The sequence below is a fragment of the Centropristis striata genome, chromosome 10 (assembly GCF_030273125.1).
Source record: "Centropristis striata isolate RG_2023a ecotype Rhode Island chromosome 10, C.striata_1.0, whole genome shotgun sequence".
NCBI lineage: Eukaryota > Metazoa > Chordata > Actinopteri > Perciformes > Serranidae > Centropristis > Centropristis striata.
The window spans coordinates 26,498,743-26,526,069 of record NC_081526.1 but is presented as its reverse complement, the minus strand read 5'-3'; the positions used below and the strand labels follow the sequence as shown (position 1 = coordinate 26,526,069).

At 38.4% G+C, this 27,327-nt stretch overlaps 1 protein-coding gene across 1 annotated transcript in view; it reads right to left on the bottom strand.

The window, feature by feature from the left end:
* Positions 1-4,097: 4,097 nt before the first annotated feature.
* thsd7ba (thrombospondin, type I, domain containing 7Ba) overlaps positions 4,098-27,327 on the bottom strand; it is a 195,366-nt gene continuing 172,136 nt past the window's right edge. The window contains exons 20-31 of the mRNA XM_059342920.1: positions 26,163-26,319; positions 19,712-19,856; positions 19,313-19,428; positions 18,161-18,278; positions 16,374-16,519; positions 15,383-15,551; positions 10,687-10,860; positions 7,698-7,793; positions 6,495-6,577; positions 5,590-5,785; positions 5,170-5,257; positions 4,098-4,861 (exon numbers count right to left, since the gene is read on the bottom strand). Of these exons, the coding sequence (XP_059198903.1) occupies positions 4,780-4,861; positions 5,170-5,257; positions 5,590-5,785; positions 6,495-6,577; positions 7,698-7,793; positions 10,687-10,860; positions 15,383-15,551; positions 16,374-16,519; positions 18,161-18,278; positions 19,313-19,428; positions 19,712-19,856; positions 26,163-26,319 (1,570 nt within the window). The 3' untranslated portion in view covers positions 4,098-4,779. The remainder of the gene's footprint in view (positions 4,862-5,169; positions 5,258-5,589; positions 5,786-6,494; positions 6,578-7,697; positions 7,794-10,686; positions 10,861-15,382; positions 15,552-16,373; positions 16,520-18,160; positions 18,279-19,312; positions 19,429-19,711; positions 19,857-26,162; positions 26,320-27,327) is intronic.

The following is a 27,327-nucleotide window of genomic DNA, read 5'->3' as shown; positions in this document are numbered from 1 at the left end:
TGGGGCGACTCCACAGGATGCAGAAATAGAGAATATATAGAAGTCTATGAGAAAACCCTACTTCTAAGTTGATTTATTAGTTCAGCTTATATTTTTTAAATTCGTTTATGGTCTCAATCTTTAGTTCAAGTCTTCTCCAATACACAATTATGTTTATTTTGATAATCATGGCCCCATTTAGAGTTAAATATATGATAAAGCAGCAAAAACAGCTGTTATCTTTAACAAATTTTGTTTTTTCAGCCTGTTTTTGACAAAAATTCTCAATTATAAGAAAGTTAATGTGAATTATGGATGTACATGTCTAACCAAGCTAACTAGCTAGCCTTAGCCGGTAACTTAACATTTTCTATGCTAACAGCACCTAGCCCTGGTGGGCTAGGAACAAGTGCAACCTCCCCAGCTCCACCCTCAAGTCCAAATATGGTCACTTCAAATTAGCCCACAAACCAATGGGTGATGTCACAGCATCTACAACCACTTCTTTCATACAGACTAAGGCCTTGTTATCAGTATCATAAAGATATGGCCATAAAACTGCAATAATTTCAACACTGGTGAGGTGAAGAAAAGCACATAATTCTAGTCAATAATAATATATTAATAAATGATAATATTCATTATTTTAAATGGTTTCATTCCTACCAAATGCTCGATCTGTGCTACAATCTACAGCATACTGCATATTATTAGAATGATCCCACTCGTGGAAAAAGATGAATCCTGATTAAAACTAGTCAGCGGCATTGTCAAACTGTTCACATGTCTTCACTGAAACCTGCAAATACGTCTTGAGAGCTACTAAAATGACACAAATTGGACATGACAAGATCAGCCCACGTCTTTGCCACCGATCAGATGGCCGTGACACAAGCATTTGAATTCAACGCTCCCTTAAACAAAAGTGACAGTCTTAAATAAATGAATTCGATGAGACAAAAGATTTAAACACTGTTTCCCTCACAACCTGCGAGCATCCTGGGACTATCAGAGGGGGAATCTGACTGGAGGGCAAGATGAATCTTATCAGCTGCTTACATATTCTGGGCTCTGCCTCGGAGCCCGTATCAGTAATTACAATTTATCAGGAGTTGAGAGCCAAGGAGCCGATGAAGATCACAGAAGGACTAGAGCATCTCTAGCGAAAAGATTTCACTCAGTTTCACTCTGAAATGTGCAGAAAAGAGGAAAGAATGCTGCGTTCTAGTTTCACATGGTTCCACAATTTATTTGCATTTTTGTCCAGCTCTCCATGTACACACAATAGTAACACAAATAGCATGGTACTGTAAACAATGAGTGAACATACTTTTAGATTTTCTTGGATATAACCCAATAGAATCAGGTCAAAAATTGGCTTTTCTTTTCGTTATAAAGAAAACGTGCCCAGATAATTTTGTTAATTAGTCGATCCTGTTATCAAGAAATTATCTCACGATTGGATTTCACATTGACTTAACATTTACCATACGTCCCTTTGTTGGCCATTTATTAGAAACACTGCCTAAAAGAAACTACTCTAAAATGTTTGGCAACTTGTAAAACAGAATCTTTGCAAGGCCACTCGGAGCACTTTCTGCCAAAATGGATCAAGCATGCTAACATACAACCAGCTGTGTAAGTACAATTGTTACAACATGTAACAACTGCATTTGCACAACAATTAAGATTATAGAGTTACTGGTAAAATACATTCAGAAGGAGGTCAGATAACAAAAGACCAAATCTTTAGTTGTGGAGGCAGAAAGAGAAACAGCGTAGACTCTGGTCAGGGCCAAAACCACCAAGTATAAGGAACTCCATTCTCCACTGGGTCGTATGAATAATGCACTGAAGACTAAATCATACTAAATGTGTAAGTGTTCATGGTCCACTAAGATGCTTTACTTGAAATAATGGATGCCTTGTATGTTAAGTGGAAATCTGAAACCTTTCCAGGGCTGAATAAGTCAGTTACACTTTATAATAAGCACCATTATGAATGATAGTTTTAGATATTTTTACCTGTTCACAAAAAATGAATGATGATTAATGTTTAGTAATGTAATTTAGTAATAGTAATGTACACCGTCGCCCATAAAGTTGGAATATTTCTTTTTTCAGACACAACCCTCTGTTAACTGTGGTTTCATTTTCTTTGTGATATGTTTGAAAGGGATTGATTGATAAAGTTTTGAGAAGATATACACTAAACACACACTAAATCACATTGTCACAATCATTTCATGGAAAGAGGTAAAAATATTTTATTCCAACATTTTGGGCGACCGTGTAGTTGTCAATTATTGCCAAATGATTTGTAAACTGCCTGAACATGATTTAGATATGTTTTTTGATGCACAGATAGTCACTCGTTTATAAATCACCAGTAAAAGACTGAATGGGGCTAAAATTAATCTGATGCTGTTTAGAGATATTAAAAAATAACCAACAAGGTATTATAATTACCAGTTGCCACTTCATAATAGCCAAATAATATTTATAGACCGTTTATAAACTAATTATTAGCAAGAACAAAGTGCTTAACAATATCTGGTCCATCTAATCTATGTGAATGACAGATGTCTTGCAAATCATTTGGTTATCATAAACAACTACTTAATATAGTATATAAAATGAACTGTTGGTAACATTTTAGATTAGGGAACACATATTCAACATTAATAAGTTGCTTATTAGCATGCAAATGAGTAACATATTGGCTCTTAATTAGTCATTATTAAGTAGTTATTAATGCCTTATTATGCAACCAGTAAGACATTAACTAAGAGTTTTCCCTCAATAACCTCAGAATTATTGCTTATTAGTAGTAAGTAAGTTAGTTGTTGTATATGAGTTATGATCTTAATATGCTTTACTTTATAGACCTTTGACGTGACTGGTGGCTCCTTTGACATTGCATTTGACATTACAATCCACCAATCCTCATCCAATCATCCAAAATTAGCCATCAGTCACGTCAAAGGTCTGGAGAAGGTGGATATTTGCTGTTTCCATGGTTTCATTCACCACTATGTAGAGACTTATAAAGTCCATACAAAGTAAAGCATATTAATATCATAACTCATATACAACAACTAACTTACTTACTATTAATTAGCAATAATTCTGAGGTTACTGAGGGAAAACTAGTTAATGGCTTACTGGTTGTATAATAAGGCCATGCAGAATAAGGCATTAATAACTACTTAATAATGACTAAATAAAGAGCCAATATGTTACTCATTTGCATGCTAATGAGCAACTAATTAATGTTGAATATATGTTCCATAATCTAAGTTGAGTTAACATTATTATCGTTGATTGTTATTCAAAAGTAAAATAACAATTAACTGTGAATTAAAAGTGTAATCAACATTTATTAATGATGGTTATCATAATATGTTACTGAAAAGAGAATAACTTTTGTGCGTGAGTTAGAGAAAAAGAAATAAGAGATGACTCACTTCATTAACATGTGCTCACAAATATTTGGTAGTGCTGTCTGTTTTGAATATTTGAGCCCTGTCTTTGAGCTGCAAAAAAAGGAAAAAAAAGAAAAAGTGTGAAAAAAAAGAACACAACGCAGTCAAAGACTACTTTCTCGCGTTTCTCTGTGTCAGTATTTATGTTGGTATTAAAAGATGGTGTGAAAAGAAAATGAAGTATGGCATTACTTTGAAAAGAGTAAATCTAAAAATACACTTTGTGTGATCCAGTGGATAATTCGTCATCTCTATTCTTGTATCTGTTTTGGTGATCAGTGCTTTTTTGTTTTGCATTTGATGAGAAAGTGTGTATGAGGTATGATCTTCATCATGCTGGTATTGGATAATTTGCATTTAAGGTCTGTGTATGTTGGTTTCTGTTAATCGTCGCCATGTTTCAATGTTTCTTAATTTAGTCCTCAGCGGTTTGGAGTCTCATGGGAATCAGGGAGGAGAAATTACTGCATCATTGTACTGTTAAACTCAAGGCAAGCCTGCTTTTGGTTTCCACATATACACAACATATGGCATCATCAACAAAACACAATCTGACAGCAACAACTTGCATTACAGTTAAAACACTAGAAAAGTCATTTGAAAGGAAAAAAACAAACAAAAGTGAATCAGCACTAACGTAGTGCATAGAGCATCTTGTTTATTCTCAGAAATTCAAAAAAAGGCTGTTTGTTTACCCAAAAGGCATGTGACATTTCCTTTTACAAAGTTCCAGCACTGAGGAGACAAAGTTAAAAGCCAAATGTTCTGTTGTTCTCTCTTTGATAGTCATGATTGACTGCTGACTCAAGATTCTTTTGTCTCCCTCGTGACACAAATACGAGACAAATAATCAGGTGGTCCTTCTGATTCTTGACACACAAAAAAACTCAAACATCAACAGCAGCGCATCCACTTTGTCTTTGCCTCTTAGGAGTCCTCGTGTTTTGTGGTTTTTGCAAACAGTGCTTCAACTGTGTGTTCACATTGCAAGCAGGTAAAAAAAAAAGAAACTAGAAGTCCATTTATCTTTAGTCTAGAGACCTTTTTGTCTCATTTCCACCGTGTTCGGCTTTGGTTCCTTTTCTTCGGGGAGTTGGCTGAAGCCAAAGTTCTGGGCTACTTTGCCCTCCAGCAGCAAATCATGTGCGATCGTTGCTGCATTTTTGCAACAAAAATTGGCACTACAGCAAACAGTCACCCCAGCTCAAACTGGCCAACAATCAGTGGTGTTTAATGGACGTGCTTGCTAACAATCTGAACGCAGTCAGAAGTCTGTCCGAGGCCGAGCGCGTCCTTGTGAGGTATAGCAGCCTGGTTACATATCCATGTCACCATCGTAGGCCAGGGTCAAGGGCTTCTGTGGCGGAGGAGACGTCTTCGTGGTTTTGGATGGCTTACTGAAATAAATAGACAAGGAGGAAAAGCTGACAGTGTATCTGACTTAGCAGCACAGCAACTTGATTTCAGCCTCTACAAAGAATTCCATTATCTGATAGCAGCTGCACACAGCAGACAAAATACTGAAGAGTATAACTCATACTTGACAAGGTTCCTTTCATGGAAAGCAGATGGTTAGGAATTCGCTTTCCTTCTCAGTGTTCAGTCTAGTCTAACCTAAAATGTGTCTGGACTACTGTGGTGCTTTTGTTCTAAAAGAAAAATGTGCATAGTTAGGAATCTCTTAAGAAAGCAATATAGTACGTACCAGACCAGGAATGATAATGCAATAATGAAGAGTATTAAGATGAATCCAACGGCAGTCACGGCATAAACCCACAGCTTTACTCTTCCATCTGTGCAATCAAAAATCACTTTTAATACAAAGTTTTAAATATATTTATGTCTACACCTTTCATTTGAGAGATCTTAAGGACTTTTTTTCATACTTCAGAATAAAGAAGAAGGTTTCAGCTTCAAACATACTTCAGAGGCGAATTTCCTGACATATTTATGGTCCACTGAGCTTTTTTTTAAACAGCATATAATGACAAGCCTAGGTAAAGACATTAACATAGAATGGATTCCTCCCCCGTCCCAGTGATCCTAGGGCTACAAAGGCAGGTTCAAAGGCAGAAAAATCTCAGGCACACTGGCCGAGCTGTAAAGATGATTTCCATTTCAGTACCTGGGCCGACAGGTCTTATGGTCCACTCGCTGAAGAGGTCCTGGGCCTGAGACGGCCCGGGTTTTAATCTTCCAGAGTTGGTTTTCACATCAGCTTTCTTGTTGTTGTCTACCCCCGGGGTTCTGGTGCAATAGTCCAAGAAGCCGTGCGTGGTCATCACTTCAGTGTAACCCTTCTCACACCCACACACTCCGCTCTAGATTGGGGGGAGAACATCATTTACAGGCAGCACAAGAGGACAGTGATCGTTACTTTGCCATTGATGCACAACACTGCTGACAAACCTGTCTGCCATGTAGAGGGACGACACTGCTTTACTCTTTTAGAATAATTTCTGCTATTAACGCAGACTGATTTATCCCATCCCTTACATTAAACCGTGCTCCTCAGGGGGTAGATTACACCAGATTTTAACAGATAAAAACGAGCCCCAAACACGAGGCCAAAAACACATGCATATTGGAGCTAAATCACAACCATTAGCTTTTTAAGCACCCCTTTTGATTATTTTAATGCATATCATCTGCATTAAGCATCTAAAATACCAATCAATTAAAACACGTGTCAAATGCTTTTCAAATGATTCTCTGCTACACTGTTTTGCATTTTCAAGTGCAGTTACGTGAAGGGTACTCTAAGGGGCAGTAAAACTACAAGCGTAGGCTATTTTCTGTCATTTCAATGGCCCCCCCACCATCTAGGTGTAGTCGCTAACTGACACTGAGCCCACATTCATTGGTATTAATGTGATTATCCTTTAAATGCCTGTTCTCGACAATGAGAAATGTCATCTGTCAAAATCAATTTACCTCCTTACCTAGAAGGTGGTAGCAGCAGGAAACAGCAAAAATCACAGTGAGAATAACACAGATCACAGCTGCCTGATCAAAGCACAGCAATCTTACCGGTGTGCAGTGTGAGAAGGGTTTAGTGCACGCAGGATGGCAGTGTCTGACCGTGGTCGGCCTTTTCTGCGGGAAACACCCCCCTGGAGGGAAGACAACAGGTTCTTATTTCTATTCCTTTAGCCATTGATCACTAAATGAATGTACTGTCACACCTGATTAATGGGCTCAGTTGCCTATCAGCGGCCCTGATCAATCTGTGAACATTTTAATTCCAACGTAGAAAATTGCATGTCAAAATATCAAAGAGTAATGCCTAGGGTTCTTGCCTTCTCCGTAAAGGGGAGGTTATTCCTTCTGGGCTCAAATTTGCCAGAAACACTTCCTTACAGCGATAAGATCACATTCTCCCACTATTTACAGCGCATCAAGCTCGCCTAAAGCTTTGGTTCCCACAGCGCTATTTCCTTTGTTCTTTTTCTCTACGCCTGCTTTTCTTCCCACAAATACAAATGCATGATTATATTTATATGGATTGAAAGCCTTCCAGCTCAGAGTCTGGCTTATTGATTACTCATGTTAAGAGGGAGAGGAGAAATCAATGGTGGCTGCACTGAGTATGGGCAGATCAAAAAGGTGTTAAATTCAACTACAACACTATTCTAAAATTATTCTTTATGTGTGCGTTGCTCAATATGTGTGTGTGAGAGACAGAAAGTACAGAGAGTTCACACTGCATAATCCATGTAACATCTGATGACATTGTAAACTGAGATTAACAATTGTGAAGACATCACATTTATTTTTCTTTCTACTTGTCTCGCTTTTTTTTTTTGTTTGTCTCCAAACGTTTCAATTATTTCCTCAACCAACGTGGAAATCCATTCTAAATGTATTTCTAAACCACCTGCTGCAACAACCTCTGCCAAAAATACCGGTGTAACAGCTTTCTCAAATGAATGAAAGAATATTCACTTACTGTCATAGCAATGCTACTAAATTCCTTTTTTTAAGCACTCAAACAATCTGATATTGTCGCACACATTCATGTGATCCAGACTGAATTGAAAAATGAGACCCTGTGAGGCTTTTTGCTGTTCATACAGATTCAGTTCAGTACAAGGGGACAAAAACAGAACTGGGACATTTTGAGCTGCAGCCTGCATTAAGCCAGATATACATAGATATTCACAAAAATGTATGTCTCACGAATGCTTCTGCACAATGCCTCGAGGGTGCCCAGAAGACATGACGACTACTCACCTGTGACATTGACACCATCTGAGCGCTGACACCACACTGCTCTCTCATTGTTGCTCCATCCTCCTGTCCTCCACTGGTAACTGTGGCATTTTCCCCCTGTAGCACAGAGAGAGAGAGAGAGAGACAGAGAGATGATGCTCATTAGCAGCTTGTGTTGGGCATCCAGCCCTGGCATCAGCCTCCCATGGATATTAACCACCAATTCTCCTGCTGCCCCACTACTTCGCATCATAAGGTAAAACATAATGTATTGTGTTTGCAGTGAAAGAAAAAAGGGGCCACCATTTACTCTGAAGCACTGTGCTACAAGACAAAAGCATCTTTGGAGGAAATGAGATGGTAGAAATTGGTTGGAAATGTATGAAAGACACCTTTTATTTTTCTAAAAGAAAGGCTCTTATTTTCCTGGGGGGAGCTAGGGGGGAAGATTGATTTGAAAAGAGGAACAGTCAAAGACAATTGAGCCGGATTTGATGTATTAAAAGAAATCTAGCCACACATGTGTTGAATTTTATGGCAAGACTACAAAACAGAAGAAGCACCCCAGGAAAGGTTTTAAAATATGGTTTCCAGAATAAAGTCATACATTTAGCTACACAGGTGTGCAGTGCTTTAATGCATGCCAAGTACCTGACAATTACCATTTATCATTAAAGTTTTCAAAGCGGCAAAATAGAGAACTGGCAGGAGCTTTAATACTTGGTGGCTGATTAGCTATAGGAAGGTGCAGCTATAAAAAGTACAGGATTATTGAATGAAACAATGGAAACAGGTAAGAAGCTTATGATAATATACAAGAATTAACTCAGCACCTGGAAACAGTCAGAGTTAACATTGATGTTAACCTTTAAAACTGCAGAAAACATTCAAAAATAACTTGCAGTTACATTAATGTCTGTCTAGACTGTATGTAGCCATAAATGTAGACAATGCTTCAAAAATGGATGATGCTGCAAAGAAGCTACAAATTCTAAAGCATGGATTCTTTACACACATTTTCAACCCAGCAGCACAGAAGTTCCACACAATCAGCACAGTTTCAAGTTGGACACTCAAGGTTAGTGTCGCCATTTCAATATTCAACAACATGAAATGTCACAATCAGCCCTTATTTTTAACCATGATCAGAAAAGTCACAGTGAAGTTGACCTTTAATGTTTTGGGTCATAATAAAAATACATACAGTTATTCACCTGTGGAATACACACATCTAGATGGTGAGTTATCAGATGCCTCCATCTTTTATCATAACTGAAGTAGCCTTGACCTCTCTTTGTTGAAATGCTGATGATAACGATTTGCCTGTGCTAAACTATTCAATGCTATTTTTGCCATTACAGTCACAGCCATTTACAGCAGGGCTAGCCATTAGAAAGAAATTAATCATCACCTTTTAGCCTTTTACATTATTCAAGGTACAAATTACTCCAAGGAAATACTGCCCCATTGTAGTGTAGTTATAGATAAATAATGTTATGAAATAGAAATATTTCTGTGAGCGTAGATCTGAAGGGTATTTGAACATTTATCGAGAGAAAATTTACACTTTATTGACCCATCTTGAGGATCAGAGGCTTTCATTCCTAAAATCCAAGGCCGTGCTCTAATTTGTTGTCAATTTATAGAGAGATTAAAGGTCAATTTAACACATGATAAAACCTATGGATTTGCTTAACTTCAGTGGTTTGAGTTCTCCCAACCTATGGCTGAAGTGATGTAGAGATGTATGACCAGAACACCCTGACACATCAGCTGGCTGGTCACATGGAGATACCACGTCAACAGTATATGCCATATAGAGGTGGTGTACAAGAACCTGACAATTAACTTGAGATGCAGCTCCGCACTGTGTTTCTAGTAATTAATGTATGAAAAGCATTGTGCTTTGGTTAGTGGCCTATTCAAATTTTGAAAAAGAGTCCTGTAGTGGCAAACGTAGATCTTAATTCTAAAGCCACTCGATTTATTAGCAGTAGGCCCGTACAGCTGCCTCGACTCGTATGTTAATGTTTTGTGTTCCTTAACTACTCACAAACCACCGGAGAGTCAGCTCGTAGTTTCGTTGTTTTATTTCATTTAATACACACATCATTCCAAGCTTCTCTTGGTTTTCACAACGGTCTACAACATCAGGAAGTAACGGTAACATCTGAAAGTGACGGTCAAAAAACCTTTTTTCCCTGTACCTCTTAGCACTCTGCTAATCCATGTTTTTACCTTTTAGCAAGTCCTTAAGAATAATGCAATGCGCATGAGCAGTGCCTACCTCAGGTGCTGTGGTAAATTTGACAACTATGCAATAAAAGGCAAAAATGTCGTAACGCAACCAAAACCAATATAAAACACGCTGTAATCTACAATAAAAATCTCAGCTTTCTTTAACATAATATTGGCTCCTACAGTCCGTTATGTTATGGCAGTGATTTGAAACAACTTCAAGTTGTGCTTCTATGGAGAAAAACATCATCACACATCAATAAATTGGGCCCATTGAATCAATAATAGTGCGCAATTCATTGTTCACTGTTTAAGGACCCCAAAATGCAGAAATATTTAAATACAACAGGAGGATATAACACATTCTCACTGGATGGTTTCTGTTATAAATGTCAGGGGATTGGCATAAAGTGGGTATGTCTGTAAAGGGAAGACTTGTGGGTAACCACAGAACCCATTTCCATTTAGATGTCTTTAGGTCAACAGACCCTTTGAAAATGGCCATGTCAGCTTTTCCCTCAACAAAATTCAGCCTAGATTTGGAGCGTGATTTAACCCCTTTCTGACAAGATATCATGACATGATATGGTACTGATGTATTCCTGAAGTCTTCTAGTTTCTTATAACACCAGTTGTTAAGGCTGACCCTGCTACAGACTCTGAAAGACCAAAAGTCAAAGCGGGTCTGAGTTAAATTAAACTTTAATCAGATGATGTTCAGATGACACGCTTCATCATAAGTAAAAACATTTTTGAATGGTTTCTCCAGTACCTTCACAGGGCTGGGTCTCAAAGACTTGCTGGGGGCAGCTGCCCTGGTTCTCCATGACCTGAATGATCACAGCCCTAGAGCGTGCTTGGCGACCGGTAGTCTCAAAACTCCGCCCCTCCAGGCAGGTCAGCTGGCAAGAGCTCCAAGACGACCACACAGTCAAATGACAGTCTCCTGAGGGCAAAAAAGGGACAGAAAAACATCACTGAAAGGCTGCCCTTAATCAATAACACTGTCAGACTTCCTTTTCGGGTACTTGAGGGTGGTTTATATTCAGCTTTACCAACACTATTTCAGGGAACATTTTATTGGCTCCCCTGCTAGCTCCAGGAACATTTAAAAGAGATCGGAAACAACTTCAGCACACATCTGCGGCTGATAATGTACCAAATGCACAAAAACAAATTACTCAGACAGCCCAGTGGGTATTCAGAAGTAATAGACCAACCAGAGTTATAAATTATACAATACACGCTATAACTCTGAGCACAACTGTAAAGGCAGCACCCAATACTGAAACATGTCTCTGAGGAGGAGCAAAACTCATTTGATATTGAAAAATGTTTTTAAGGATAAACACAGCTCGATGTATTCTCTACAAATAACACGTCAACACTTGCTTCCTTGAAGGTCAAGCATTATTATCCCATGTAATCCTTGATAGGGTCAGCTTGTTGTGATATTATCACCTGCTGTCACAGCCCCTCAGCCACGAGAACTATCTGATTCTCTGCCCTGAACGCCCATTAGTGACCGTCTGTGGCTTGACGCATATCATTTTCTTTTATCTCTGTACATATCTACTCCATCAGCCCTTCTCTCCTGCTGCTACGTCTGTGGGAACCTGCTGTGGCCAAAGCTGCAGGATATGGCAAACAGCAACACACATGCATACATACTGTACATCACATGCATGTTGACAACCCCTCCCCTGGCCCACACACTGCGCCTGCCATCTTCACACATACACACACATGGACACAAATACACACACATCTGCTCCGGTCATCAAACACTTCTGATCCCAAGCCAAGGCTCACGGCACAGGCAGGTTGAGTGATGAATCAAGGCGAGGATCAGAGGAGAGCGCAAGACAGATGAGCAAAAGCAAGCACTGCAAGATGGTGTTTCCTCACAGGCAAAGCTAACAAGAGCATCACTTGGCTGGAGACAGCAAAGATGAACACAGTGGTCTTTCCATCAGATGATGATGATTGTGTTTTCTGCATTCTATGTTACTGGTGTGGCTAGCTTGCACACCAACTACGTGTGCCTGAGGATGATAAAGCTTCATTATAGATTTTCAGTGTGCCAAAGGTCTGACAGTGATGAGTGAAGCAGGTCATTGCTGTCAGTTGGCCAGCAGCTCCCCTACTAACGGCCAATATTACATCCACACTATGGCTTAAAAATGAATAAACGGACACCAGAAATCATCATGATATGACAGTCAGTTGTGATTTGCAGGCTTATTGTTGCTGTGGGGATTTTTATTATGATAAAACTGACATATGATCCAAAACCATGGTAACACTTAAAGGTTATTTTCCTTTTTGTCCATAAACTCCTAACTTTAATATACTGCAGCCAGGTGAAAGAGCCTCCACCTAGTCTACATTTGGCAGGTCATTGCTTGATACATTATTTAAACAGACAAAAATAACATAAAGAAATATACATTTATAGTAAAGCAACTTTTTCTTTTACAAATTTTCAATATCAAGCCCTATCCCCTGTGAGGAGGCAGCATGTAGACACAGTACCTGCAGCACTCTGCCAGCACTGGTGCACTTATATCATTATCCATCACAGAAAGCAGCATGCATGTTGTTTGATGAGTTCTGCAGACCACCAACAGTGAATGCAGCAAAACTGTTAAAACTGCAAGGGAAACAAGTTGATCCGGGGCTTATTGCCAGCTGTGGCTGCGGCTGCACATTGCTTCAGAGCTAGATAGATTTAAAGGTACTGTACAAGACATTTAGAACATTAATAAAGCAGAAAACAAATATTTGCTATGTAAAATGAAGCAATGGTGTCTAGACTGTGTGCTTCTCTGTACTTTGTTGTGGCAGCATGCACGGCTCCTGACCACGCGTCCAGGTGTGACAAGTAGGGAATGTGAACGAGGGCTGTGTGGAGGCAATCAGTGAACCATAGATATGCTCTGAATGTCGAAACAAACACACATTCAGGGTGAATAATTCACATTTAATGTGTAATCTTGGCGCAATTAGCAACTGATTTACTGAGTAATTATTGACCTGGACAGGAGAGTTAAACTATGCAGTTCAGTGGTGTATTTTGTCTAGGATCGAAATGCTGTGATGCACCTGTAACAGACCAAGTTTAAATTAACATAAAGCTGAGCAGAGTCACGAGTCATATATATACAATGTTGATGACATGACATATAAGTAACTGTTTGGTAATGTCAGAAATTGCATTAACACACAAATTACAGTATGTTGAGCTAATGCAGGAGTATTATACAGGGCATAATGCTAAAGTAAGTGAACTACTGTAATACTTTAAATTCTTAGAAGGGTTCCTCCTAGTGTATTCCACCCACACACTGCTTTCATTTTTCATGCAGTTTTGCTCAATTATAGGCTATAACACAGCTACTGCAGCTTTCATGCCACAGACATAATGGGCATAATCAATAGCCAATTTCAGTTAAGGCTTGTTGTCTTGGCTAAATAAATAACCTCTTTAAAAGCATATTTATTTGACGGCACAAGAGGCAAATTTCCACATTTTCGAGATGATTGGCCAATAGTTTCCCTTTAGATTTCTTTCCAGGAGCTGAATGTAAACATCATTTTCTTTTCTAGAGGCTCTTAGAGACTGAGGGTCGACTGTCAGTTTACAGGTCTCAAACGAAACTTGTGTTAAATCGTGAAGAGGTTCATGACTTCAGTAGCTGATTTGGCTAGAAGACTGAAAACACAGCTAATCATTTTCATGTAGCCCGGCCTTGTACATTTAGTATCTCTGGGGTGGAACGCTGCTTTTACTGCCAGCCCTCCTGGCTGTGCTTGCACTCAGTGCTGCATAATGATATGATGCCACACCACTTTATAAAATCATCATTTAAATGAATTTATCATTGCGGAATTAGTAGGAAAAACATCATTTTGTTTAGGTATCTCACATTTTATCATATACTGATTTTGCATTAGTAACAAATAAACAAGATATGTCATCAAAGCAGTTCCTATTAAAAAAGAGACAATTCACCTCAAAATATAAAATACATATTTTGGTCTTGCTTTTGGGCCTGCACGACTATTTATCATTCTACATGTATCTGCCATAGGGATGAATGTCTTCTCTAGAATATAAGGGACTGGTAGCTTCTAATTGTGAAGTGTTTCAGTTACCACAGGAATATTTTTCAGTCTTTATGCATTTCTGCAGTGGTTACATAATGTAGTGTAAAAAATCAATTGTGTTGTCAAGTTATTGATTTAAAATCCAGTCACTCGTTTATTTATTCAGTATTGACTTAAAAAAACAGGGAACTTTCTTCTGTCCAAGTAGACATTGTTCTTTTCTTTGTTCTTTACAAGTTGTTATTGGAAGAAGATAATGTCGAGCTAAAAGGGTCATTAGTTAATCTATGACTTTTATTGATTTTTACAATACTTTAGCAGCTTAAAATGTCAACCGATTGGGAGAGGGTACAGTGTGTTGGCAGATCCCAGCAAATGAGTTTGCATTCAGAAACATGATTATGAAGCAAGTGACCTAGGGCAGAATCATTATTGGCATTACAAATCCAAAATGACGATAGTAATACATAATTCATGTAATGTGGTTTTGCTCTATTTGTTACAAAAAAACAATCACTGTTTATATCATGCAATTATGTAAATATTAACACTTCATATACTGGGTGTTGATACAATTGAATAGCAGATATTTGAATCTCGTATACTGCCCTACAGAGTCTAACTGCAGTAACAACACAAAGAGAAACGGAGAAAAACTGCTTTTTCAGGGGGGGGGGGGTTCTGGCCAGCCAATTGAGTTATAGGGAGGTAAGGGATATGACACTTATTTCTACATGTATTGACTTTTGACCCCAAAAATGTAGTTGCTGCACTCTGCTTTTACATTGCTGGAAAAGCTTCTAATAGTAATGCAAATACAGAGTAACTACAATGATGTTGTCTTCTTTCAGCTTTTATATTTTTGTTTTCAGTGAATAAACATTTTCAAATTGATTTTGTTATAGGTGTATTTAAAAGTGTTTAAGAACTCTTTTCAAATATTTCTTTATTTAAGACTTAATAATAAAAAGTAATGTTATATTTAAGTCTTAATATAATTTTATCTCACTTTTTTACTTAATCACTATCTAGATAATAACTTCCCCATAAAATAAACTTATAATTTCTATTATTCTTGTCTCCACTATTCAACCCAATGAAGAAACACAAGGCTACACTATATCACAGTCGGTATGTGAACTTACTGCGCTCTGCTTTGGTTTTGAACTGGATTTTGTAGTTACTGCAATTTTTACATACTTATTTCTCTGAAATAAAGCAAAACTGAAATCTAAAACGTTGTGACCAGATAAAACAGACATCAAAGGGTTCGTTTTTAGTTGTAACTCAATTTCGACCAAAAATGTAGTTACTGCAGTTAGACTTTGTAGTCTCAGTATATCTGAGTCCAGCTTTACCGGGGCAGGGGACGAAGCAGGGCTGCTCCATGTCCTGCTGGATGTGCTGCCTCAGTTTGTTTCCACAGAGCTCCTCGTCCACTGGCTGAGGAGGAGACTCGGGCCAGTTGCCTGGGTGGACGACACACGACAGGTTCCTTCTGCGAAGCCCCTCACCACACTCCGCACCCTGCATCCACACACATAAATATGATCTTTGTAAGATTTACCAAAGGATGTTTTCTCAAAGTCCTCACAGAAGCATCTTTTTGACTTGGTGGGATATATAAAAAAATGTTTTTGAAGGAATGTTAATCGTACTGATTGGTGATTCAACAGAATGAGATGAAACCTACTGAAACTAGTCTGATCTTGCTCCTCTGTGAAAATTGAATTAGAATTATTAATACCTGTTTTACACTGAACTCCATGGAATACTAGAAGATGGAGCTATCTTTTCCAGCCATCTAAAATTTTCACTCAGATTTCATTTTAATCCTTTGAATGTTAACAAGAAGATACTTCTCTCTGGGTTGTAACACTTGTCTGCATAATATCATTTGCAAACTTGAAGAGGTTAAGGTGCCCTGTGGAGTTTTGTGTAAACAAACTCCTGCTTTTATTGAGATTTAATAATATTAATATTAATAATTAAACTTGCATTGTTTATATCCATGTTTCTTTGCATGCAAGTGATGGCCAAATTAAGCCTCATGAACTATTTTCTTAATTTTCTGAGCCCATTGGATGGTACTCTTTGTCAAACAGAGTTGAAAACACACTGTATTGCCATTCTTTTAGCATTTTTAGCATTCAAGAGCATCATCTAGTGGGCTCAGTTAATAAGACTAAGGGTTTCATCACCTGTAGATTATTGAAATAGTGTGAAACCACCCAAAACATTGCTCCATAGCACTACTACTGCTGGAAAATTTCAGTGTGATGTCTCCTGTTAAACTACACATATTAGGCACGCCTGGTAAAAATCAAGCGTTCACAGTGCAGGTCCTACCTCTACAGTGCATGGGGACCAGTCACTCAGCAGCCACATATAGCAAGGCCTTACGGGACATGGCATGGTCTGGATGAGCTGGCTGGGACATGGCCGCCCCTCCTCGTGAGCCTCCTGCAGGATTCTCCGAGTGCGTACAGACTGACCTGCAGGAAATCAAGGCCCACAGCACATTAGGAAGAAAAATAGATCACAGGAAGGCTTAGTATGTCTGCACAATGCATGAATAGAGCTTTAAGGTTAAAGCTGAATACCCGTTTCACCTTCGTATGGATGAATCTCAAACATCGTGGCACTCAGGGCCACTTTTAATATGAAATACGCTGTGAATAAAAAACAAAAACGCCATAGGATTCATAGGACTAAACTACATGCGAGTCAGAAATAAATCCATCATTGCACAAACATAAAGCCCCATGAAATAACAGTTAGCAAACAAGCTGCAGGATGACTGATGATCAATTTTTCAAAAGTTAAAAGAGGCTGCGCCTTCCCTTTAGCCTATGAAATGTTTTCCTCATGACAAAGAGGAATTAGTACCATACATCTGCGTCACTGTGCCACTTGATGCTCAGATCTAATAGTTCCCTACACAAGTGCCTTGTTCAAGTGAGCCATTAATAATGGGTGAAAGGGAAAGTTTGGTAAATGGCAACAGTAAAAAGGATCGGCTGTAGAGTGGCTTTGCTCTGTTGTAACAGCTCTGTGTCTGGGTCCTGTGAGAGCTCAGTGAAGGCATGGCCTCCATCAGCCATCCAGTTAAGACAGAAGCTGTGTGTGTTTGTGTTATGCCAGGGGAGATGCCGAGCTCCACGGGCCCCAGGCAGACACAGCGAAAGGACGTTCAGCCCTGCCATCTCGAAAATCAAACCAAAACATTAGCGCTGCAGTGGCATCCTGACAGAACAAGATCTTTGCGTCGTCTGACACAGATACGATGCAGATCCCTCATCAAGGCTGACAGATGTGTTTCTCATGGCGTGAGAATGAACAGAGAGAGATGTGGCAGAAACAGAAACACAGCAACAGTGACAGAGAAGAGAGAGGCAGAGACAGAGGGAGTCTCGAGTTTAAATCCCCAGTTGAAAGCCTGTCTAAGTGTAAGCCTATTGGAACGAGGGGTTAACTGTGAGTAGACAGATAGCCGACGACAAATTAAAATTAATGAACTTAAGAAGATACTGTTGAGTATTGCTAATTAAGAGAATAACAAGCTTTCTCTCTGGGAGATTGGCGTTGGGAGGCCAGAGAAACAATGTATGCATCCAGGTTAAATCATTAACTTCTGTATATTGCATGAGGTTATAACATGGCTTCCTCAAAGTGACGACGTGCATGCCACAAGTTTGTGATTTCTAATTGCATTCTTGGAATCATGTAGAGGGAGGATATATATTTTATTTAAGCAACACTGAATCATTTATGCCGTCCATGAAGGTGAGCTGTGTAAAATGGAGTTTAATGAACCTGCTGTTTTTTAAATGTAACCTCATAAAGCAAAGTTGCCCGTGTTAATTAACAAAACCGAGTTCCATTCAAAATGATAAGTGGAAATAATTATATATACATTATTGAGAAAGAAAAAAAACTCAGCACACTGTTTCCCTGTATAATAAGGCTTTGGATCGTAAATATTTTAATGCATTTAAATGTATTCATGCCCAATTCAACCTCCTGGTGAATGTCTGAGTAGAAGGAATAATAAGGCGCTGCACATGTGATCCACTCTGTTTATCAGGTTGGCGTTCCCATTGGTTTAAGTTAAGTTTGTTTGCTTATTTGTTTACCTTGATTACCACAGGTGTGCGAGCATTCCGCCCACGGCGACCACTCAGAGAGTATACAGCTGACAGGACAGTCAACCACGCAGCTCTCAGACAGCTTCCACTTGTTGAGCAGACCGAACTGTAAAAAACACCCCCGAAAAAAAACAAGAGCAGAGCTGTGAGGAGGGCAAGCTAATTACTTCCACTAACAAGAAAGAGGGAGCGCCCACATTTCCATATTCTAAATAGGCTGCAGTTCATTTCAGGACAGTGGAGATGTAGCAAAAACAATTTTACCATTAACCTTACTTTCAAATGTTACTTCGCTACATTCTTTGAATTTTTATGAGAGGCAATCACATGACGGTGCCAACACATCACAGCCTTCATCCCCAAAATACTCCCTTCACTCAGAATGTGATATGGTTCTGCATATACCTGAAGTTAACTGCAGGCTGTGCAAAAAGATGGATATTCACTTTCCAACCCGCTGGTAAGAAATGCAGCAGCCAGTGCTGTTATTGAATATACAGTAAGCTGCAGCATCTTCAACAACACCATCTATCTTTGCACTATTAAGGCAAGGCAATAAAATTAAGTTGTGTTTGGCTTTGTGGCAAACTGTTAAGTGAAACATAAAGGTGTTAGGAGATTAGACACAACCTTTTCACTTAAACAAATTGGACAGCAGGGCTTTCAATAATGTATAAGCCAGTGGGAACAGAGGAGGAAGTGGAGTTCTGCACCATCAATCAATACTTTACAGTAAAAGAAAGGAAAAGAACCTCCCCAAACAATTTTCAAATCCAATATTCCAATTTACCCTGTTAGGGAACTCTCTGTCATTTGGCACACTTCCTGTTTGCTCAACACCATCTGCATTGAGTAAGATTTTCGAATATATGGTACATGAAAAGAAACTGCAAGTCCATTTTTTGTTGTTATTTGTTACAAAGGTCAGTCATAGTAAAACCTTTATATTGTATTTTGCTGCACTGTTTGCCACAAACATTAGACTTATACCTGTCTGTTTATTTCCCTATCCATAGTGGGAAAATATTGACACAATAACTATATGGCTGTCAAGACATTTTTCTAAACATGTAGCCCTCCAGTCACAATATTAAACCTGAAGTCCATTATGGACTTCAGGTCTGACTACACGGTGATTACCTGCTCGCACTTCTGCAGCTCCACAGTCTTCCCGTCGCTGCGAATACAGTCGAAGAGACGCAGCCGTGAACCTTTTCCACAGATGGCATTTTTACTCAGCTGGCATGTACTCCAGTCTGCAATACACACACACACAGCAGCAGACCTGTACATTAGTCACACTGTCAACTTATATGCCCATGCCTGCAGGATCACTGTCACTTCTAACCAGCAACAGTGTGCTAAAGTCATAATTCTTTATTTTGGGAATTTTGTCAACCGTGTCTCACACAGGCGAATTTGGCCAAGTACTCATATTCGCTACATTAAGATTAAAGAGCCTACACTGTCAGCCACTGGGAGCTGCACTGTCTCAACTCCTCCACCTGTAGCTCCGACCTGACGTGCAGACAGTCCTACCTGAGACTCTGTGCTGGTAGGAGAAGCAGGTGCTGTTGAGGACGCAGGGCTCTGACTGCAGCAGCTCGGGACAGGCTGAGTTCTCAGAGGCCGGGAGGCGGAGGATGTGTCTGCTCCTGTTCCTCGCTGTTCCTTGGTCACATTGCTGCACAACAGATACAGCATGAAGAAGAAACGTGCAATTGTCAGGGGTGCAGGTTTATTTTCAGAGATGAGGGGGATGGGGTGAAGCTGCTTGCATTCAGTAGCCCAAAGAAACTGAAAGCTGTCTCCTGCATTTGCATTTAATGAATTCCACAATACGATTAAATTGCAATCATGCTTTGAGTAGGGGTTGGAAATGTATAGGTGTGCAACAAACAGGTTACATATTGCACTTTACATTCTTGTACAGGGGTTTATAATGATTTTTTTACTATGACAAAAACACACTTTATGTGTGAAATATAAAACCTTAAAAGAAGAATTGAACAAAATGTAGTTTTTCTGTTGTACTGTTGTCATAACACACGTATTATCTTTCTTATTTAGAATATTGAGGATTTTGCTGTGAAATCGCTCTTTAGAGCACTGCCCTGTTAGATTAAATCCGCCTAGCATCTGAACGATGCACAATATGCCTTTTGATCATGCAACATAGATTGTAAATTGTGGGGGAAGGTAGGAGAAAATCAATCTGCGCATTTCACCATTGGTCATTATGAGTATAGAGTCTCAGGGACGGCAGTTGTAGCTACATCTGGCACAAAGCATCTCGTCTTGCTTTGAGATGAGACATTTTTGTTCCCTGTCAAACACATTTAATGAAAGGGAAATAAATCAAATGAGTCAGTTCAAGGTGAGACCCTTCTCGTCTCGTCTCTTTACTTTGGTTCTATCAAGACGCATAGTGCAGAACACTAATCTGACTTCCAACAAATTGTTTCATCTTTGAGCAAAATCTGATTCTAATCGAGTATTTGTGAAGATGTAATTAAAAACAAGCTGCAGCTTTTGATCACCCATCATCCTTTTCTTGTTTTTGAGGAGATATTTCAATGAAATAAAAGTACTGTCATCGTCTAGAAGCTTGTCAGAACCCTCTTGAACCCTCTTTACATCACAATATGCAATAAAAAAACTGTTGAGAGGGTTGAATTTTGAATGATGACTCAAAATTCAATGATTTTAAAATTCCAGTTAATAACTGGTGTGGGTAAAAGAAGGTAAAAGATATCTTTAACGGCAAAGGATTTGAATTATACTAATTCATGAAGAGATTATAGGTGAGTGGGATTTATTTGGAGAAAAATATACTTTGGAAATTATGTTATGAACAATTTAAAATAATTGTATATTTTTATGTGATCAAGACATAAAAAAATGAAGGTTAGAAATAAAGTAAAAACCTTGCAATTTGTAAATTAAGCCTTTCCTTTTCACCCTGTCGACCCAATTTTTTTTCAGGAGAGAACTAAAGGTAATTATTAGACACCCAACATTTGTATAACAAGACATTTGTGCTAACATTTGAATACTAAATTTGAAGACTCATTTTGCCTCTTTTGCCAACCAAACCTCAACATCCCTTTGCTTTATTATCAATAAAAAATGAGTCTCTGTCCACTAGTTTCCCTGTGGTAACCGGCTCTTATTGGCTAACAACCTGAAAGTGTTTCTTTTTCTTTTCTCTCCGGATTTACTTTTAGTTTGTAATAATTTACTTCGACCTAGCAACCCATTTCTGCTTTCAAAAATACAAAAAAATAAATAAATAAATTATGTTAACATGACACATCATCTATATAACTATGATGTATTACTGTATAATTATGAAACAGCATCTAATAATTATGACTAGGTATCCTAGGGTATTGTGCTAAGGCTTGATGTAGAAGTAGTCTGGTTTCAGCATGATTCTCTTCTTAAAAAAGAAAACAAAAAACAACTCTGTTGTGAACAGGCTGAGCTTTTATAGTAAAGGTAATGTAAACTGACTATCACAAATCTGTATAAACATCCTCTTATGTCTCCCACCTGAGGCCTTTGGAAAGAACTGGGACACTTGTTCTAATGGAATTCAACATTATTTGACATATATACAGTTCCCTTCAGTGTGCTATAAATGCTGTGTTTTCAGGCTGAATGTCTGAATAATCCTGCAAAGTATATAGGTAAACTGGCAGAAACCTGAATTTACTGTAGTATCGACTTTTTCGAGGGGCAGTTGAAGGCAGATGAAGATGAATGTGATGATAATAGAGAGATCAATTATGAGAACTGTAAGAGTGCCACATTAAAGTGAACCAAGAATACTATTAAGGGACAGTGGCAGCATGCAAATCACTCAAGTCACACTACATGGGAATGGAAATCTGTGAACTGAGAAGCCAAGGATGTGTGGAAATGTGGCGGAACCGTCAGCTCTGAGGGAAGAAGAAAGATTCAACTGAAGATTGTTCTTTGTATCAAGCTGCATTTGTCCCTCTGCTCCTGATGCATCACGCCACGCACCTCAATCACTGTCACCTCCTAATGAGGGACCTCTGTGTGAGGCTCATGAATCAGCTGCAGCCATTGTGCCCCTAATGTTTTCACTCCAACTGTCACACAACTATGCACATGCATCTGCACGGCTACATGCATGAGACCCTGAACGCTCAATTGCGCCTACGGTTGTTGATGGATTAGGACCAAGTTGAGAACAATCGACCAATAAAACCTACTAAGTTCACAAAATCAATAAATAAAGTCTGCTCATTTGTAATGTGCGAGCTGAGTAACCTCGGGTTATGAATGACCCGAGTGCAGTAACAGATCTGTTGAACATACTGCCTCACATATTTACTCTGTCTCTCACATATGAATCGCATCTAGGGATCCTTTGTCAGTGCTGTTCATTTTCTAAATCTAGGCCCGATCCTTCAATCCTGACCCGAGGTAAAATACTGCACTGACCGGCAGAAAAAGGACTCACAAGTTGTATTAAAACAGTTTGTAACAGAGAGTGTGAAATGAACAAAATTGTGAGTTGGCAATACTAAACCCAAAAGAATCTGAGCAATAAAAATCAAGTAGCTCGTCAGATACATCAGGTAGATCAGTGAGCGCACCAGTTATTAAGCCCTACAATTCAAGCACTCCTTATTGTTTAACCCTCTGGAGTCCATCTATTTATTGAAAATACACATGTTTTATTTACAGTAATAACTTTATTTATATATGATATGTAGACAAGCTGAGAAAGCTAGTTGAAAGTGCAATCATAGGAACTTTCACAGTGTGCCATTTATGTTTCTAGACCATTTTTAAAATGTGAATTTTCTTCCTACAATTAAAACTATTACTATTTTTTATTTACATGCAAATAGACTGTTTTGTAGTTCTATTATTTATTATTTTTTATTATTTTACATTTCCATAGACAACTGTGTCTTTTGTTTGTATTTTCGGTTCCTGGCAGCTTTATACTTTGTTAATTAAAATAAAATGAAAAATCTGATTGATAGCCAAGTTTGTTTGGGGAAAATGGAGCCATGCATGTGATGTAAGGACAGACTGAAAGATACTAAACACAGACAGAAAGGAATGCATAGGAAGTTGACAAATTTGAACCAAAATCTCCTGGACATCAGAGGTTTAATATGTTCACATAGTGTTGGTAATAATTGCTGAACATGCTTTCCTGCTAAATGTTTCTTTTTTCTGTTCATTTTAGTGCAGTTTGAAGTCTATGATGCAATCCAAAAGCCACAGAACTGTCTGTTCACAAATGGATGACTGTTTTCTGAAATCATCTCTGTGATAAAAACAATAACAACCATCTGTTTTTATGTAGCAAAAGCCTAATTTCAATGATCCCAAGAGAGTCAATAAACTGTATACTCATAGTGTATGTTGTGATGTAGACACAAAACTTTAATGCAGTGTTTGTGCTTTAACATAAAGACTTGATACGATGTGATTTGTCTCTGTTTTAGAGCGTCTAAGAGCTACACACAATGTACACATAGTCTCCTATAATTGCGTTTTTATTGGCAAAGTTGGCTTTAACCTAACTTAAACAAAGCTATGGGGATTATTGGCCCACACGCCACGAATGTACACGGACAGTGCAGGGGACCATCACAGTGTTATTAACCAGGGTGCTTTCCATCATCACTGTGTCACCCTTGTACCCCATAACACCGCTGATCTCATCACGATCCTGCACACACTGCACAACATCCTCATTCCAGCTGAGTACAGGAATGGCCCAGGGCTATACAACCAGATCCAATCACAGTGGACGAGCGTATTTTACACTAAGCATCCCTGTTTTCACTAACACTGTCCATTTGAGAAAAAGGATTTTCCTTCCAGGACATCAGGAATTGAGATGTGTCGTTTTTTAAAGATCTCCATCTCTTATCAGTGTCTCACAGTTTAACGTCCCAGTCAGTCAGAAGTCAGGGCACGGGTTGTCTCGGAGGAGAATGGAGATAGAGCTGTGTCAAGAATGATTCAGTGATTGGACTTTCTGAATGAAAATATGGTGGGTTTATAGTGTTTTTCCCATTTGGTTGTGGAGTTTTGTAAAGGTTAGGTTAAAAAAAATATATGCAACAACTGTTCAAAAGCTTTGATTTTCTTAATTATGGTATTTTGTAGCTGACATTTACTTTGAGCCTTGATTGCAAATCATATACTGTGTATAAATACACAGAGCACTTGCTTATTATGGAAATGCTTGCACTTGCTACATGGTCGCCCATAAAGTTGGAATAAAATATTTTGCATCTCTTTCCATGAAATGATTGTGACAATGTGATTTATTCTTGACAGACAAAGTGTATATCTTCTCAAAACTGTATTAATAAATATCTTCCAAATATATCACAATGAAAATAAAACCACAATTAACAGAGGATTCTGACTGAAAACAAAATCATTCCAACTTTATGGGCAGTCGTGTAGTTCATTCATGCATGCCCTAGTGTAGAATAATTTCAGATGGCCATTTGTAATAGTTTAGAGCTCTATTAGGTACAGTACATAAAATATTGTGTTTATGGTAACATAAAAGGAGTTTAAAAACAATTTATTTATCATTTTCATTGTTTCATTGTCATTGACAGCAATGTGTAAAATCTCACACCCCAAGTTTATCTTTTCACATCTTTCTTTGGCATGAGTCTCCCTGCTGTGTCCAAACAAAAAAATCAATTGTTGCAGCTATAGTAGATCATTTATATCATTTATGAGCCCTGCCTACGTCAGAAGTCATTTGGGTGGATGATCAAACAGAAACAAATACAAAAACCAGCATCCCCACACTCCACTGTGCTACATGTGTTAAATGCTTCAGAGCTGGTTTAACTGTAGAGACAAATCACCCATAACAGTTTATATGGCTGTTACGCTTTAATTGACTTTCAAGTTAACAGTTTTGGCATTATTATGTACAAATACATTAGATGGCTGCTTTTCACTGATGTTAAGAGTGCTGCCAAAGGCTGCAGATTTAAAGATCGAATGAGACGAAAATGTCTGTGGAGAAAACTCAGACTAAGTAAGTAATCTCTCTATCTCTTTTTTCCCACCCTGTTCTTCGTCTGACTGCAATGTTCCAGCTCACTGAGCTGTTAGGTTTGACAGGAAACATATAACAAGACTACATGACCGGGTGACCAGTAGCCTGTGGCTAAAAACACGGGGGAAACTATTGTTTGCTACGTAGCTTTAGACTGAGGGCATGAGGAAACGAAGGTACATTAATAGACTCAATTTAATTTGCACTCCCGGCTGTTGTAGTACAAAATGTGGTTTCAAACCACACAAGGTTACAGAGCAGCTGGGAGGATGCCCACAAGAGCTCTTCAGAATATAACATTTGATTAGTAATTATTGCAAACAAAACACATCAAATTGTTTTGATGAAACAAACTGTTGAGTATTACTACAGCTGTTCATCATCATTTTAATTAATACATCTCTCTGTTTCTAAATAATAGAGCATGTGGGTCTTAGTCTGACAAGAGTCCAACATCATTACAACTCACAAATTTGGAATTTGCTAACTTTTGACCACCATCTCAAAAAATTCCAAATATATTATTTAATCATATAAACATTATTAGAGGAGGAAATAAAGCATATTATGTTAGCCTACCTCTCACTAAAATCATTATAACAATTAATTACCTGTCTGTTCATTAACCAAACATAATAATTGATGAATCTACTATGCTATTTTTTATCAACCCTCATACTAAAAAAATGGACTGAACAGTCAAACTATGAATATGCTTATTACATGTAATACTATAAATGTTTATCAAATTTGCTGTTAAAAAAACTTAAAGTCTGTCTACAATGGCTCATCTAACCATTTCACCCAATGTTTTCAGTGATCACAATGGAATAAAGATTCCACTAGGTGCACAAATTGTAAACAAACTGAGAAAACAGTAACTAGATTGTTGTCTCTTACCAGAGGGCAGCTGCTCCACAGTCCCCAGGGTGCCGTGACGCAGTCGTTGGGGCAGGCCAGAAAGCAGACCTGGGCTCTGGGTGGCATGTCCTCCTGATCACACAGACTGTCCTCCACAGTGCTGTTCTCCCCACTCATTGTTCCCTGCTTCACACACCTAGCAGAGCAGCAGACACAGCTACATAACTAGTCTCTGGGGCACTCATAACTGGGTCCTTTTTTGAGTTTTGAAACACATTTCTAAGTTTGTGACTTAAAATAGCTTTGACTTTTTTCCTCTTTAAGGTGAGCTTTTGCAACTTGTTTATTTCTACAGGGTCTCTACAATTTGTCCCATGCATCTGGGTTCTCTAAAGATTTATCCATTTAAAACGAAACATGGGTTCAATAAGTCCATTTGGTGGTATTTTAAAGTGGCTTCAAATGACCCATGTTTCTTGAACAGCAACAGAGCATTTAGTGGTTAAGATAGAAATAGCACGGCATCATTATCCTGCAGCAAAAAAAGCCAAAACAAACAGACTGAAAAACCACTTCTTTCTGTGGGCTATCAGGACATTCAACACTCACATGACTCAATAACATGTCTTCAGCTTTTATACTCATGTATAACAACACAACTCTAATATGCAATATCATCCAATATGTGCAATATACCTACTGCCTTATCCTTCATATTTAAATTATTCATTTATTACAACATCAGCTCTATTTGATCTGTTCCTAAGAGTTTTATTTGTTTATTCTTGTTTTTATCAGTTTAATGTTGTTTACTTAATGCACCTTCAGTTGATGTACTCCCAATTCCGTTGTATAAGTCTGTACAATGACAATAAAGCCTATCTTATCTTATCTTATCTTAAAAGGAGAAGACCTCAGGCTGAATGGTTGAATTTACCAAACGTGTGACTTTGACACTGGAGACCTTAGTTTTTATTTGAATTATCTTACTTTGTAATACGATCACAAGGTGTGATTGTCTATTCTCATCTGGCATTAAAATGCATCTCCACCTGCATCTCAGAAGACCACTCATGACTCAGGATATTGCAGATGTGGCAACGAAAGACTACAGGAATGTCTGTTTTATCATCAAATGTATTTGTGAATAAGGGTACAGTTTACTCTCTCTCTCTCTCTCTCTCTCTCTCTCACTCTCTCTCAC